This window comes from Gracilinanus agilis, chromosome 3 (assembly GCF_016433145.1).
Source record: "Gracilinanus agilis isolate LMUSP501 chromosome 3, AgileGrace, whole genome shotgun sequence".
In the NCBI taxonomy this organism is placed as follows: Eukaryota; Metazoa; Chordata; class Mammalia; order Didelphimorphia; family Didelphidae; genus Gracilinanus; species Gracilinanus agilis.
This window is the reverse complement of record NC_058132.1, coordinates 334,493,137-334,509,729: the sequence shown is the minus strand read 5'-3', so window position 1 is coordinate 334,509,729 and position 16,593 is coordinate 334,493,137. Positions and strand designations below refer to the sequence as shown.

At 38.8% G+C, this 16,593-nt stretch overlaps 1 protein-coding gene across 1 annotated transcript in view; it reads right to left on the bottom strand.

Moving 5' to 3' along the window:
• SLCO2A1 (solute carrier organic anion transporter family member 2A1) overlaps nucleotides 1–14,047 on the bottom strand; it is a 146,997-nt gene extending 132,950 nt beyond the window's left edge. The window contains exon 1 of the mRNA XM_044670003.1: nucleotides 13,785–14,047. Coding sequence (XP_044525938.1) covers nucleotides 13,785–13,868 — 84 coding nt within the window. The 5' untranslated portion in view covers nucleotides 13,869–14,047. The remainder of the gene's footprint in view (nucleotides 1–13,784) is intronic.
• Between the last annotated feature and the right edge of the window lie 2,546 nt (nucleotides 14,048–16,593).

Here is a 16,593-nt window from a genome sequence, read left to right as displayed (position 1 = left end):
ATGGGCAGCTAGGTGGCACACTGGATAAACATCATCTTCAAATCTGGTTTCAGCTACTTCTTAGCTATCTGACCCCAGACAAATCACTAAACCTCACTTGCCTAGCTCTTACCATTCTTCTGCCTTGGAACCAATACCTTTGTATTGATTCTAAGCCAGAAGGTAAGAGTTTTAATTTAAAAATAAAAAAGTAATCTATTACAGATTTGTCACCTCCCACCAGAGTAGACCAAACTGCCTCTGCTAGATTCTAGTGGTCCTTAAACACTTCTATAAATATATTTACTCAAGGAGGACAGACTATCATCCTTTTCTAGTCTAATCCCTTATGTCCACATTTCTACATAGGAGTGATTAAAAAGACCAACTTCACTGTTAATGACTCCAAAAATTTTTAAAGTACGAAAACCACACAGTCAAATATAGGATCATTGCAGGTCATTCATTCAACCAACAAATATTTATTGAATTGCTACTATGTATTAAACACATCCAAACTTAAAGAGCGTGGAGTTGCTTTCTTCAACATCCAAAAAGCACAAGGTAACTAACCTCCTTGGGAAAGAAGAAATGAACCCAAGAGTAACCAGAGAGATTTTTCAAAGCCAATGCTCAAAATATTTGGGTGACTTGGATTCTCCTGGCAGTGATTTATTCTTCTGTTCCAATCACCTCTGAGTCAAAGCTGTACAGATGGCAGCCCCTCCCCCTACAGAGATCTCTGATTTCTGGATGTTACCACCAAATCCTGCCAAAAGAAAATTGAAAATTAGAAGCAGCTGGACTGCATTTCTTCTGCAGACTATGAAGAGTACACTCCAGCCAGAATCTAATCATCTTCCTCCCACTAGAACCTTGGACTTCTCCCCTTGGGTCCACCAGTCCTGAAGCTTTTGGTTTACCTTTTTGAGAACGAGACCTCCCTCCACACCCAGGCCAACTCAACATCAAGACAAGTCTTTGTGCTAGAATTCAGTTACCCTTTGTGTGTTTTCTTTCTCCATTATAACATAAGATCTTTGAGGGCCAGGATTGTCATGCTTAATTATATTTGTGTTCTGAATGCTTACAGGAAGAGAAGGAGAAAGGACAGGTACACCTTCCACATTGCAACTTTCCTCATCACAGGTTCCATATATTACAGGTCAGCATAAAAAATTAAATAAGAAATTTGGGGAGTTTGCACAAGCTGCCGACAATAGGTAAAGGCCAGCGGATGACACAGAAAAAGTTTAGAAACTCAGAAATGCATAAAATATATATATGTGTATAGTATTATATAATACCAACATTTTTATCTTTTAAATATACATACATAAATATACACAATTTTTAAAAGGTTAAAATAAGTAAGAGTTTGTGAAAAGAAGGTGAAAGCCAACAGATGACACATAAAAACTAGAAATGTAGAGATATCTTTAAAAGTTTAATAACTCATAAATGCATTAAATGCATTTATATATAATATTAACTGTACCAGTATGTGTTTTATTGTTTAATAATATAAATGAAGAAGAAAGAATTCAGACTTCTCTGGTATAAAGGGAGGGGCAAAATTTTTTATATAGGTCTTCCACTGTGCTCCTAACCCTAACAATAAGGCATATAGCATATATGCCTACATATAGCACCTACTGTGGACTACTACTTAAAAAAACTACAACAACCCTGTAAGTTAGGGGCTGTCATTATCTTTACTTAACAGAAGCTAAATGAATTGTAAGTATCTGAGGCTGGATTTGAACTCATATCTTGACCCTAAACCCAGGGCTCTATTCGCTCCACCACCAGCTGCCTGTATTAGCACAGTATAGTGTTTAATACTTAGTAAGCACCAAATAAAAGCTCTAAGTATCTATTTTTGCATCCCTTTCGTGCACATATTATTATTTATTTTGTAGTATCACTCATTCATTCCCTTTACTCTCATGGCTTGATATCAGGTCCTTTCCTAAACCAATAGCTTTCGAACTCAAATAGAAACAAAGCCTTGGGACCACAGATTGACATTTTTGTTCAGTTTTTTCAGTTGGATTGAACTCTTTCTGACCCCATTTAGGGTTTTCTTGGCAGAAATTCTGGAGTGATTTGCCTTTTCCTTCTCCAACTCATTTTACAAGTGAGGAAACCAAAGCAAAAAGAATTAAGTGACTTGCCCAAGGTCACGTGTCTGAGGACAGATTTGAACTCAAGAAGATGAAACTTCCTGACTGCAGGCCCAGAACTGACTTTAAAAATCACAAATTAACAAATTAACATTATCCACTTTGTCTAGTATTTTTTATTTATTTTGTTAAACATTTTCAATTACAATTTTAATCTGTTTCAGGAAGCACTTGCCATGAGTTTGACACCTCCGACCTAGGCTGTTAAAATAATCATTGAATTGTTCTCTCTGCTTCCTGTCTTATCTCACTCCAACCCATTTTCCCTTCATTTGTCAAAGTGATGGTCCTAAAGTGAAAAAGTGAATATGAAATATAAAGTTTTCTGTTTGGCATTTAAAGCTCTTTACAGCATAGCCTCTTCTTATCTTCCTAGTGTTATATTCTACTCCCCTCTGTAAAATCTCAAATCCAAACCATTGGCCCACTTTTTGCTCCTTATGCATGACACTCCATCTCTCTGCCATGCTTCCCTACTGACTGTCCCGAATTCCTGGAAAATTTGCTGGAGGCCTTTCCCCAGCTCCCCTCACTCCCACCTTCCTTAGAAGATTATCTTCTTTCTACTCTACTCACAGGGTGTTCCAAAATTATTAAGTATTAAGTATTAAGCAATCACTTGGGTATATTCATATCTATATCCCCTTTAGAAAGGGAACTCTTTGAAGGTTGGGACTGTTTTCATCTTTCTTTGTATTCCAAATATGTGTGCCTTATATATATATATATATAAAATTAAATCATAAAACTATGTAATCCCATACCTGGGATTACATAGTTTTATGATTTAATTAAAATATTCTCTTCCATTTTCTACTGGAAGGCTTTCCCATCCTAAGTTATAGAACATAATGAAACAAATGAAAAAGAAAAAATTCATATACTTCCCTACTTTTAATTATTTCCTATTTATTCTGTATCTGTCTTGTTAGAATATATTTGTTTGCTTGTTAGAGCCCCTGTTAGCTCCTTGAGGGCAGACACTGTATTATGACTCTTTTTGAAACTCTGGGGCTTAGTACAGTGCCCAGCACAAAGTAAGTGGCTTACTCAGAGATGTCATATTAAGTGCCCATAGTAGGTGCTGTATACAGGTATCCCTGCTATATTGCTCTGGTCAGGAGCACGGTAATCTGGAAAACCCACATAAAATTTTTTTGCTCTCTCTTTACATCCTAGAAGTCTGAATTCTTTCTTTTTCATTTATCTTATTGAACAACAAAATATGTACAGGTACAGTTAATATTATATATAAATACATTAGAGGAATAATTGCATTTCTAATTTATCCAAATGTCTATTCTCTCAAAAGTTAAAGCCCTCCTACATAAATTTCCCACAATTTCCCAGTGGGGTCACAAGAGGCATAGATGTCGGTAATGGAATGGACCTCAATCAGGCTCCTTTGAATGTTTAGGTCCCAAACTAGAATAAAATGAGAAACTAATAATAACTTAACAGTTAAGGAAAGGCTTTACTTGGCCATACCAGAGGAGGGGTGATGAGAGCTGGGAGAGGATGTTCATCCAGAATAAAACCCTGATTCTTTAAGCACTGCTTCCATGCTATTGGTCTATACTCTGAGAGCTCAGGTCAGAGCTCCAGACCTCATATCCCTGGCTATTTTGTACTCAGGAGACCAGAAAGCTAGTCTTCAGTGGCCTAAGCCCTAGTCCCCTGAGCCAATTAAATGTCAAGGATAGTGTCAATACTTTTTTGAAGGAAAAGCTAATCTATCCTGTGTGGTGGTTAGGTGCCATAGTTTACCTTTATTATAGAAGAAAATTAAGGTAAAGTGATTAAATACTGGCCTCAGACACTTCCCATCTGTGTGACCCTGGACAAGTCACTTAACCCCCATTGCCTAGCCCTTACCACTCTTCTGCCTTGGAATCAATACACAGTACTGATTCTAAAGCAGAAGGTAAGGGTTTTAAAAAAAAGTGATGAAATACTTATCTCAGATTATACTACAATTCAGTGGTAAGAATGTGGGAGCATAGCTCAGGTCTCTCTCTGGCATTATAATGCTACATAATAATCATAAGTGACAATATGACACTTTAATATCATCTGGGATAATCCAAACATTAGCATGAACACAATTATTGTGGAAATCTTCTTTTTAAATAGGCACATCAGTGCACTGTTGGTAGGGATGTGAATTGGGCAGTCATTCTGGAAAGCAATTTGGAATTCTACCCCCAAAGTTTCTAAGCTATATATAACCTTGGACCCAGCTATACCATTACTAGGTCTATACCCCAAGGATATCGTGGAAAGAGGAAAAGGAGTCATATGAATAAAACTATTTACAGTAGCTCTTTTCTTAGTCATCAAAATTTGAAATTTAATGGAATATCCTCTTATTGGGGAATGACTAAACAAATTGTGGTATATAAATATGATGGACCATTATTGTGTCATGAGAAATGACAAAATGCCCAGTTTCAGAGGAAATTGGGAAAACCTTGATGAACTGATAGAGAGGAAAGTGAGCAGAATTAGAACAATTTGCACAATGGCAACATTATACAGAAATACAATTTTGAAAGACTTGAGAACTCTAATCAGTGCAATCAGAAACCAAGATCAAGACCAAAGATGAAACATGACACAGATCTTGGCAGAGAGGTGATAAACTTTAAATGCAGACAGACATATATTTTCCAGCATGGCCAGTGTGGGGATTTATTTTTAGGACTATGCATGTTTGAAGAGGGTTTTATTTTTCTCAATTTTGTTTATTTTTTTTTTTTGTTTTCTTGTTTAGAGGGATGTGGATTGGAAGGGGCATGAATATAAAAATAAATGAATTTTTTTACACAACTTCCTAGCTATGATATCCAAAGTAAGGATAATTAAAGCTACTATTATATCTTTTAATATGCCAAAAAATAAAAAAAAATTTAAATGTGCCCATCTCATCTGGATGTTCTGACATTGGGCTGTTAGTAATGATGTCTACTGTAAAGTGACTAATATCGACGAAACTAGATGATTGGACTCTAAGAATCCATGTAGTTCTAAATCTCAGAATAATGATTTCTGAGCCAGAAACCCTTTCAGCCTCAGTGCTAATTCACTTTTCAAAGTTTAACTTGATCTTTAAGATAATTTTCAATTAGTTCCATAAACATTTATTAAATATTTTTGTGTTCAGAGGTACTGTGGCCAAGGAGCTACAAAGCTTAGATAAAACAACTTGGTTTACCCTCAAGGAGCTCTCAAGTTTGTACAGAAGATATTATACATATATATATATACATGTATATATATATATATGTGTGTGTGTGTGTGTATGTATATATAATTTGTATATATGTATATACAAATGATTATAATATGAATTATGTGTTAAGTGCAATGGAGAAAAACAAATGAGTTGGGGAATGGAGGGGAGATTATTATTATTAAAAGGAGATGCAATCAAGAAAGGCTTCATGGAGCAGATGATACTTAAAGAATAGGTAGGATTTTAGCTGGGGGAGGGGGAAGGGGAAGGCAAGCCAGGCTGTAGGAAGCAGTCTGAGCAAAGGCACAGAGATGGGAAAATATTGGGCATGTTTGGGGGAAGGAAGTAGTCCAGTTTGATTACAGTACTAATTATTATAGAATATGAGGAGATCAACAGGAAACAAATCTGGAAAAAATCTGGAAAGATCAAACGATTCCAGATTTTGGAGTTTCAAGTTTACTCAGCAGGCAGTTAGTTGCTGGGTGGCATAAGTGAATAAACACTGAGCTTGTAATCAGGAAAATTCATCTTCCTGAGTTCAAAGGTTCAAATCCTGCATCAGACACTTACTAGCTGTGTCACCCTGGGTAAATCATTTAACCCTGTTTACCTCAGTTTCCTCATCTGTCAAATGAGCTGGAGAAGAAAATGACAAACCACTCCAATGTCTTTGCCAAGAAAACCTCAAATGGGATCATGAGGAGTCGGACACAATTGAGATGACTTAATAACAACAGCTGGGAGTTGCTAGTGGGTTCTGAGTTTATATTTAATATCAAAATAACTCTTGAAAATAATAGAAAGCTAGAGAGAGACAGAGACAGAGAATATAGGAGGAAACCTGGGAAATAGCCCTGACCATGCCATGGCATTATCTTGAACAACGTCCTCCTTTGTCTGAGCCTCCTTTTTCCTCTGCAAAATGACCAGTTTAATCTTTAAGGACTTACTCAACTCTAATCTCCTAAAAACAGTCCACATTTCGCTTTGTTAACATCCCTAGAATTCTCCCAGATGCTTAAGTGGAGGCTGTTGTGGCCTTCAGCAGATTCACTAATGGCACCTCTAATTTAGGTACATCCCTGTCCCACTCCTGACTCCTAAAGGGGTGAGGTTGCTTTCAGTTAGAAGCCAACTAATCTGGGCTAAATCTAGAGAGAGGCTTAAAGTGTTATCCTTTCTAGGATTATTTACATTCCATAAAGGTCATCTTCAAATAATAATAATTAACATTTTATGGTTTATAAAGCACTTTGCGAATATTACTTCATTTGGTCCCAGAAAAATGAATCTCTAATGGTGCAGAGGCTGTGATGCTTGAAGAAAGGAACACAAAACCAGGGTTCCAGACCAGGCTTCTCAATTAATTTACTATATGACTTTGGGTGAATCAATAAGGGGTTACCTCAGTTTCTTCATTTGAAAAATAAGGGAGGAAGGGGAATTAGACTACAGCTAGGTCCTTCTTTGGAAAAATAAAGAATCCCCTGGAATGGTGTCTAAATTTACATCATTTGAAGTTACAAATATGTAAAATATGGTAACTGATTGTCAAGAGGAAATATGCCTTGAAGATTTGGATAATGCAACCGTTTCAGGAATATCATTATTTGGTCTTATCTGGACCAACTGTCTGTATCCTTGAACTTAAAAACTTAAAACTTAAAAGCTCAAAAAAATGAAATATATATATATATACACTGATAACTATATTGATATAATGATTTCCTCTGTAATCCTATGAATTTTATTTTATGTGTTTAAAAACATTCCTTAGAGAAGGGATCCAGAAGTTTCCCCAGACTGTATAAGGGGTCCAAAACATTAACAAAGATTAATTACCCCTGCACCTGCATCTCTAGACTCCATTCCCACTCTAGTAGTGTCATTTATGAACCTCTTTCACCAAGAGAGACCGGTGAAAATGTCTTAGTCAAGGGGCCACCCCAACATTCCTCAAATCCTAAAAATTCATCTCTCTGGACAGCAACTTCTTCCTAAAGCCATCCTGGCTCTGAGATGGAAATTACTGAAAGTTTAAGACAAAGTTACTGAGAAAATTACAATAAGGAATAATCTGTATAGAAACCCTTCCTCCTAGCCAGTGGTTCTGGGGAGAAAAAAAAATCTTAATCCATTGACTCAATTGAAGTAAAGCTGTTAGGCCTTAGGGGGATTTCAATGTAAAGAACATGGAAAAAATTGGGGAAGTAGGAGGTGGAGTGGAAATGTAAAAGCCTGACTGGCAATTCCAGACATGAACCCTGAGATAGGAGATGAATTCCCCTGGGAATAAAACTTCTTTGTGGGAAATTAAAAAGAAATCCTCTTGACACCCCTCACCCACCTTTTGTGGCATTGGGAAATGAACAAGCATACCACTCACATATTTTCAGACTTTTTCAATGCATTGATCAGTTGTGTTAACTTTTTTTGACTTCTTCTTGTCTTGAAAAAATGCTATTTGTCATATCTCATGGTTCTCTGAGAGGAGAAAGGAAAAGGATACTGGGGAAAATCATTATGGTACCAATTTTTTTTTAAAGAAAGAGAGAAATCCTCATTTAAACAGGCCAGGCCTCATTTTTACTCCCCCAGTTCCCCTCCAAAAAAGTACCTTAGGGTACAGTTTCGGAGAACCAATAGAAAATAAACAGGGCCCACCTCAAACAAAGATTTTCTTGTCCCCTGCTCTAATGCCTATACATTTACACTTGTCTACCAATTGACCCCTTCTGCCAGCAGTAACTTTTTAAGTCTTTATTTCCTAACTATGGAACGAAAAGCTGCATATTCCACTTAAGAAATTTCACACATCATTGAGCAGGTGGAGAAGATTTGGGGTTGGAATGAGAAGAAAAAGAAAACAGAGTTGGGAAATCATGTTGGCACTGATCAGCTGGACTTAGCTTTTAGCAATTTGTCAGCCAATAAGCATTTGCACTATGTGCCAGGCATTCTGCTAAGCTCTGGGGCTACAAAGAATGGCAAAAAATAGTCCCTGCTATCAAGAAGCTCAGTCTAATGGGAGAGACCACACAACTATGTGAAAACAAGCTATTTACAAGATAAATTGAGGATAATCAGCAGAGGGAAAGCATTAGAATTAAGGAGATCACCTTCATAAGAAGGTGGGATTTGAGAATTGGTTTGGGAAGGTATATGGTAGGCTTAAGACTCCATTTCAGGTGCTCTAGTCAAGGAATACCTTTAACACCAGCCTCTTCCAGAATATGACACCAAGTTAGCTTTTCAGAAGGCTACTGGCAGTTGCTTTCCTTCCAGACTTCCTTCCTTTTCTCATCCCTCATTTCCCCATAATTCCTTCCTAAAACAAGCAGACATTTCTCAGCTCTGAATCCCACCCTTTCCCTTCTCTCTCTCTAGGCTATAACTCAGATGCCTATTCCACTCCCTCTCTCCCCTCCTCTTCCTATGGTAACAATCTGACTTTTCTGATATGGACGAATAATAATATACATCAGGCTTGCTATATACCAGGCATTAGCGATATAAAGGCAAAAAACAAATCCTCTCCAAAAGTACACATTCTAGTGAGGGAGGAGAGGATGATGGCCAACAAGCAAATAACTATGTACATGCAAATATCCTGAAAGTTTCCTACTCAGGGACAAATGACTGGGACTAGATAGAGATCTGAGAGACTATGTAGTCTAACCTTCTCATTTTTTGGTCCAGAGAGGTGGACAGATTTAACCACAGCTACACAGCAAGTTGCAAAAGAATGGTTTGTTTTGAGGTCAAGGAGAGAGGGGAGGAGGTTAAAAAAAAACACAACAAAGACCAGAAATCATACTGGTCCCTTTCATCTGTCCCTGAAGGCAAATCTAATTGGATGGGTACTTTTTGGGTGACTGGGATAGGGGTGTTGAGAATCCAAAAGGGATAGTCCATGATCACCCCCTCTCAAAATGTCTCCTGCTCTCCTTAAGAGGGTAGACTGGAGTCCTGGTTTCAGGAGGTGCTGAGTAGTCAATGAGCTTGTTATACCTTCAGAACTAGCTTCTCCAAGGATGAGGACATGAACTCAGGTCTTCTTATTCTAAATCCAGGAATTGGGTTTGGAAACCTAAGACTACCTCAGATATCCTATGGTCTCTTCTATCCAGACACTTGGGACTAGAGCAGAGAATCACAGAATTTTAAAATCAAAAGGAACTTCACAGTGGCTGTCATCCATATCCTACTTTAATATAACTGGCTATCCAGAAATCTGGAAGACAGTGGAAAAAAATATGGGCTCTAGAGTCCAAAGATCTGGGTTCAAATTCCAACTTTGATGTCTGCTACCTGTGTGATTTTGGTCAAATCGCTTAAGCTTCCCAAGTCTCAGTGTCCCTATCTGTAAAATGAAGTGGTTGGATTACATAGTCTCTGAGATTTTGACCAGCTCTAAATGATTCTATGGCATCCAATGAGAGAGATTGATACTCCTGATATTGACAATGTCTTCTTAAAACCAGCAATCATATACGAATAGGGGCAACTAGAGAGCCAGACCTTGAGATGGGAAGTCCTGGGTTCAAATCTGGGCTCAGACACTTCCTAGTAGTGTGAACCTGGGCAAGTCACTTAACCCCAGTTGCCCACCCGTTACCAATCATCTGCCTTAGAACCAATATTTAGTATCACTTCTAAGATAGAAGGGAAGAATTTTTTAAAATTCATGAACCAATAATAATACTTTTCATCCCAGAGTTTAAAGTCCATATATTAATTCATTTGATCCTTTAAAAAAACCTGTTAAAAGATACAGGTGAAGGAAGTGAAAAGTCAAGCAGATTTTAAGGGGTGAAACCAAGTTAGCACCCATATCTTCTCTCTCTTAATCTTGATTTTAAGCTCTTTGTGGATGAGGACTATGCCTTATAAAGCTTTTGTTGTTGTCCCTCCTTCTTTTTGGAAGAGGACCAATGACATCATGGAGTGATATTTCAACTGGAACATGAATTTGATTTAAGTGAGGCAGAGTTGCACAAAGCCATCAGCTTCACTCTATCTTCTAGTCACCCAAGTCCAATGGCAAGACCCTGCTTTCCAGGCCATTGGAACAAATTGTGTCCATTCTTCCTGGGGAAGTCTTTACTTGCTTGTGGTAGACATCCCCATAACTCACCAATGGGTTTGAAGTATGTCAGTTACCGTCACTTTTTGTATAGTAAAGCTTTTGTATATTAGGTCTAAAAGTCTAGCTATAAACATAAGTCATCACTGCATCTCCATAGCATCCAGACACTACAGTGTTAGACATGTTGCAAATGATCAGTAAAGATTTGTTGATTAATCCTCTATAGACTTCTTTGCACTATGAATGATTGTCTTTTTTTTTTATCAACTTATTCAAATGGAGTTGACACTATTGCCTTGAAATACATATAGAGTTGTATCTGATTTCCATTTGATAAATTATAATATCTGAAGTGCAGCCTCACTAAATTCTGGTTTTTAATATAGATAAACTACCTAGTTCTATATTATAATAATGCTACCAAATGATTGAGAGGATGGAAGTTGTAAAATGAAAGAAAATACTGGGATAAAAGGACTTTGAAAGAATAATTTGGCTTATTGCCATGACTCCAGTTAGGCTTCAACTCTGGTAATGTGGATATTTGAAAAAGGATTAAAATTCTGATCTAGCACTGACTCTAAGTCTAACACTCTATACTCTACAGTGACTATGCCTCTCTAGGAAACAGAGATTTCCTGTTCCAAAGCTAAAGAATCCTTACAGTCATGGAGGCTTTCCATATTCAATATCTAACCTAAATCTATCCTATTTTGGCTTAAGAAATTCCCACTAGAACCTTCCTCTCAACAATAACAAAAAAAGGTAAATAAGTTCATCTTTTGCAGATTCACACCTTAACTTTCTCTTTGTCAAGATATGTAATCCAAAATCCTTTATCCTTTTCACTTTAATTTTCAGACCTGAACATTTCCACTGATCTCCCATTTAAATTGTGGAGCCAAGAAACTAGGTACTGTGTTCTTATACAGGTCTGACCAGTCCTAAATAGAGTTGGAGGATTATCTCAGAGTTTTTTCAATGCTTCCTTTCATCTTTTTTATGTTCTGTTCTATTTCCGCTCCTCCCCCCCCCCAATCATATTTGTTTCAAAGGTCTTATTGCATTGTCTGTTCAATAGTATGGAGTATGGTCTTCTATGACTCCAGGATCCTTTTTTTGGCCATTAGCAAAATAAAAGTCTCCTAATCTGCCATCATTACATAATTTAGTTTTCTTCCTAAAGTAGGTTGATTGTCCTAAGCAGAATCAGTTGATTTTTTCTCATAACTTTTCCAAATTATATATAAAGGACCACCTGATCCTGATCCTCATGTTATTCTCCAGAAGGTTAGGTTCGTTTCCACTTAAGGAATGTGTTCAACTTTTGGACTGATGTCCTGTGCTATATGAGCTGGATTCTAGTTCTGGTTCTATTTCCAAAAGTCTATTTTTAATCTTATTATAAAATGGAATTACTTTATGCTTTCATTTCCTCAACTATAAAAAAAATTATTCTTTATTCTCTCCCTTGCAAGAAGTAAAAAACCTTCCTCTCTCTCCTTGGAATCCCCATATTCTCTCAAAGCTCAACTCCAATGTTATCTTCTACCTAGCCTCCATTGTTAGTTAACCCCCCCCCCTCCAAAAAAATCACTTTTTATATATTCTTTATGTACATATCTAGGTACAAGCTTATTTACCTATGAACATTTCTTTAACTATGTACATCTCCACCAGTAAAAAAAAAAAAGTGGGCTCATTTAGGACAAAAATTGGTTTCATTTTTGACTTTTTATCATGGATGTCTAGCACAGTGTCTGCCACATGGTTGGAGCTTAATAAATGCTTGTTGAAGTAAATTAAATTGAATTTTCCCCAAAGGAATACCTTTGACTAAATTGGCAGGAGAAGATGGTCTTGTAATTGGGGAAGGTTGTCTCAGAAAAGTGTAAGTGACTACACAACCCCTGATAAGCCAACAAGTAAAGGGAATATCCCTCCTTTCCTACCAGATTTCACTGGGGAAACAGAAGCATACTTCTGTGTTTACATACACACTTTCACAGATATGGGTTTTCCTCATCACCAGCCTCCCATCTTTATCTTGAAGACAGAAACGCTTGCAATAAGAGTTTCCCAAATTTCTGTTTCCCTCTCCACTCCCACCCAATGTGACTGAGTTCCTGCAAGGGAAGAGTTAAAGTGTTTCCTAAGTATGGTGACCATCTGATAAGAGGAAATTCTCAACAATGGAAACCCTGACAACTAGAGGGCTGGGAAGGTAGGAAGGTAGCTGGAAGAACACCGGACCCATTAAAGAGATAAGCAAAGGATGTATGAGAATGAATGTATCTCTAGTGTCAACAACTATGAAAAGAGAAAGTCGCAAGTGGCTTCAAAAGATTTTTAACCCTCTGCCAACTAGAAGAATAAGCATTAACTAATTGGAAATCACTATCACATTTCTTAAAATACTTGGAAATTTTACAGGCAAACCCAAATGTTACCATTTATTTTCCTTTAAAAATAAATAAGATAGCTTTTGTTTTTAGATCACTGTCATTTCCGAATGTATTCTCTCTCCCTTTCCCACTCTACGGGATTATGTGCTTTATTTTAAAGAAAAGAAGGAAAAAAGGAAAGGCAGTTCAGCAAAATTAATTAACATATCAATGTCTGAGGGTATGCCCACGTTCCACGCTCCTAAACCCCTCAGTCCTGCAAATTAGTGAGGGAAGTTGCTATGTATTTTCAAGAATGAAATTACTATTAGTTTTAGTTATTAGTTGTACCAATGAAGAAGTGGCTCTTTGCTTTAGCCAAAGACCAACTAAATGCATTCTCTGTGCTGGGGACATTTGCTGAATAAACTGTGTTCACTGTTTTCCTGGGACCATAGATGTGGCGCGGACTTCAGAAACCTAGTCCAGACTCCCCAATTCACAATGGAAGAAACCTCGGACAAAAGAGATGAAGCGAGGTCGCACGGGTCCCAAGAAACAGGTGGGATTCGAACTCGACATTTGTGGGTTCGAACCATTGGAGCGCACCACTTTCCGTCCAATTGCTGCTCCCGAAGAAATTCACGTGAGCGCGCACACACAAAGTGGAAACCCTCACAAAACATTTGATTATCATCAAACAAACAAAAACCGAATCGCTACACTGCCTGGGTGGCGGGCCACCACGGGGGCCTCAGAGCAACTCTCTCAGAATCTGTTGACCTCAAGACAGAGCTTCGGAATATTTACCAGGAGGTTCCCCAGCTAGCCTGGGGAGAAACTTCATGAGGTTATACATATATACATATATCCCAGAATCCCAGGACTGAAAGGTAGTGTGCCCTCACCTTAATGTTGCAGAAGACTGACCGATGAATGCTGGAGACAGTGCTACTGCTCTGGGAGTTGCTGTACTCAGATGAGAATTCCATCCTCAGGCGTTAGGGGTTTAGGGAAAAGTCCTTGAACCGAGCTGATGGACTGACGAGTCCCGCTCTCAGTTACCCTCTTTCTTCAGCCGCTGGTCCCCTCGTTGGAAGTTTGTCCCGGGAAGAGCGCAGGCTGAGTCTTCTCGGGAAGACAGTAGTAAAGTGACTGACTGTCTTCCCCTGGCCAGGAGTTTCGCGGCTAAGTCAGAGATGAACTCTGTCCAAGTGTGTGAGAGTTATTGGATTGGCGGAGTGAGTGAGTGAGAGTGAGGTTAAAGTTTTTATAAGTCAGGACTCCGAGGCTGATGATGAAACTTTTCCTCCTCCCTCTTTCTCCGTGTGGAAGAAGGAGCTTTAAAGGCGCAGAGTGGCACGCGCCCCTCCTATGCCCAGCCAGGTGTTTCTGACACCTAGCTCTAACTTCTGGAGACCTAAGCTAAGGGGTTTCCTTTTCTATCCGGGAGAGGGAGGATCGAGACTCAGGAGCTGGGCTCACTAGAGAAGGAAACCAATAAAACACCTCTCTTTAGGGATAGAGTAAGGTCGGAAGTGGGGAGGGGGCGCGGATTAAAACGCTGCAGTGATCGAGTCTAGATTATTACACATTTGGTTCTCATTTATTTTTTCCGTTCAGAATGTCAAGTTGGAGAGAGGCAAGGGGTGGTGGTGGCAGGGAGGCTACTCCCCAAACAGGTAAGAGTGAGCGAGCCCTCACCCCTCCTCAGTAGAGATTTACAGAGATTTACTTGCTTTCGTCTCTGCTTGTTTTCACTTGCAGCAAACCTGCGTTTTTAAAGTTCCGGAGATAGTCTCTTTCGGAGATCTCACTGGGGTTATGTTTGTGCGGAGAACTGATTTATATTTAAACTGTTCTGTGCGCACTAGAGGACGGGGTGGGGAGCAAGATCTAGGGAATAGATTCCAGCGAGGAAGGGGGTAGGCTTGAAGTTTCTGAACAGGAGCCAGAATTACATTTTAATATATTGTAAAACGGCAGACGGCTCTTGGAGGGCCTGCAGCCTTACATTGGGAACAGAGCTGGGAAGACAGTGAAAACAGAAAGGCTATTTCTCTAGGTATACCCATATCCCAGCTTCGGTTTTCTCTACTGACAAACCATTCAGCCTTCTCTCCCCATTTCACGCCTTGCTCCTCTCATATTCTTTCCCCATCTTTCTGGACAAAGAAAAAACCATACCGCAGGTTTTCATACTGTATCTGTCTCCCTGAGTCTCTATATCTTTCCCTCCCCCCTCCCCCATCCTTTATCTCTCTTTTTCTCTGTGTATTTGTCTCTTTGTCGATATATGTCTTTATGGGTCACACGCACTAATCCTATAAGCACAGAAAGCATTAAGCAAATTCATTTGAACTTTTAGGCCTCAATGCTTGATTTCTTTGGTGGGGGTTAGGGAACATGCTAAGTGTAGTATACAGAATTTGGGGTTATAGTTTTTTTTTCTAACTTTGACTGAGTTCCAAAAAGCTGTTAGAGGTTTTAGAATCCTGAGAGAGGCAGTTGACTGGATCTTCTGTGAAGGGAGGAAGTCAATGAGCGAGCTCTTAGATTATCTAGCTTCAATATTGAAATTTAGCCTAGCATTGATATTTTTACTTAAGAAATTATTAATTTAGATAGACCCTTTATATCTTCCTTTCCTAATACCACCCTGCCTTCCCTCCCTTACCTTAGTGGCTGTGGAGTTTATAAGGAGAGAAATTAGAGAGGAGTTGAATCTGTGAAGAGTTATCTAATTGACAGCATTATTTATAATTTAATCAAATCATTTATTTTCTTTAGATAGATTTTGTAAAACTGAGTAAGGCAGGTCCTTACTCAGATTCCATCTTCACTTCCCTTCCCCCACCTGAGGTTCCTGAGATAACTGATAGGGCTTTCCTTTAACCCACCTTCCTAACAACATCCTTCAAATAAATTAATCCTTTGTGTTTCAAAAAAAAAAAAAAAACTATAACCCCAAATTCTGTATACTACATAAGCTAGCCTAGCAAGCATTTCCATCACCTTTCTGGCTGTAAGATCAACTTCTACTTGATGGAAAAACTGGCATCTTCTAAAAGGTACAATCTAGAGAAATCTCAATTTCCTTCAGATTCACTAACAAAGAGCTGAAATTTCCCTATACTCTAAGGAAAGAGTTCATAACTTGGGGTCCCCAGACAAGGGGTCCATGACTGGATTTCAGGAGGTATGTAAACTTGGATGGGAAAAATTGCATCTTGATTTTCACTGATCTTTAACTGAAATGTAGTATTTCTTTCCATTATTTAAAATATAAAAGAAGGGAATCATAGATTTCACCAAACTACCAAAGGTATTTAAACTCTGGCTCTACAAAAACCATCTAAGACTAGTACCAGACCCTGACCCTCCCAAGTGCTGTACCTGGCCCCTCCCCACTCAGTGCTGGGCACTCCCATTGGGCTGCTGGGCAGAGGGGCAGGTGAAGTGAGGAATGTCCTCAGCCAGTGTAGAGAGGGGGAGGGGAGTGGCCTGAGTGCACAGCTCCCCTCCAGCTCTGCTGCCTGTGAGCCACCCACCTTACCTCCTGTGCACTCCCATTGGCTGCTGGGCAGAGGATTGGGGATGTGAAAAAAATGTCATCAGGCACAGTGGAGAGGGGGAATGGGACAGCTCTGTCAGAGTCCCTCTGCCTTTCTAGTAATGAATGGGGGGGAGGGGAGGGGAGTGGGAGGGTAGGGACCT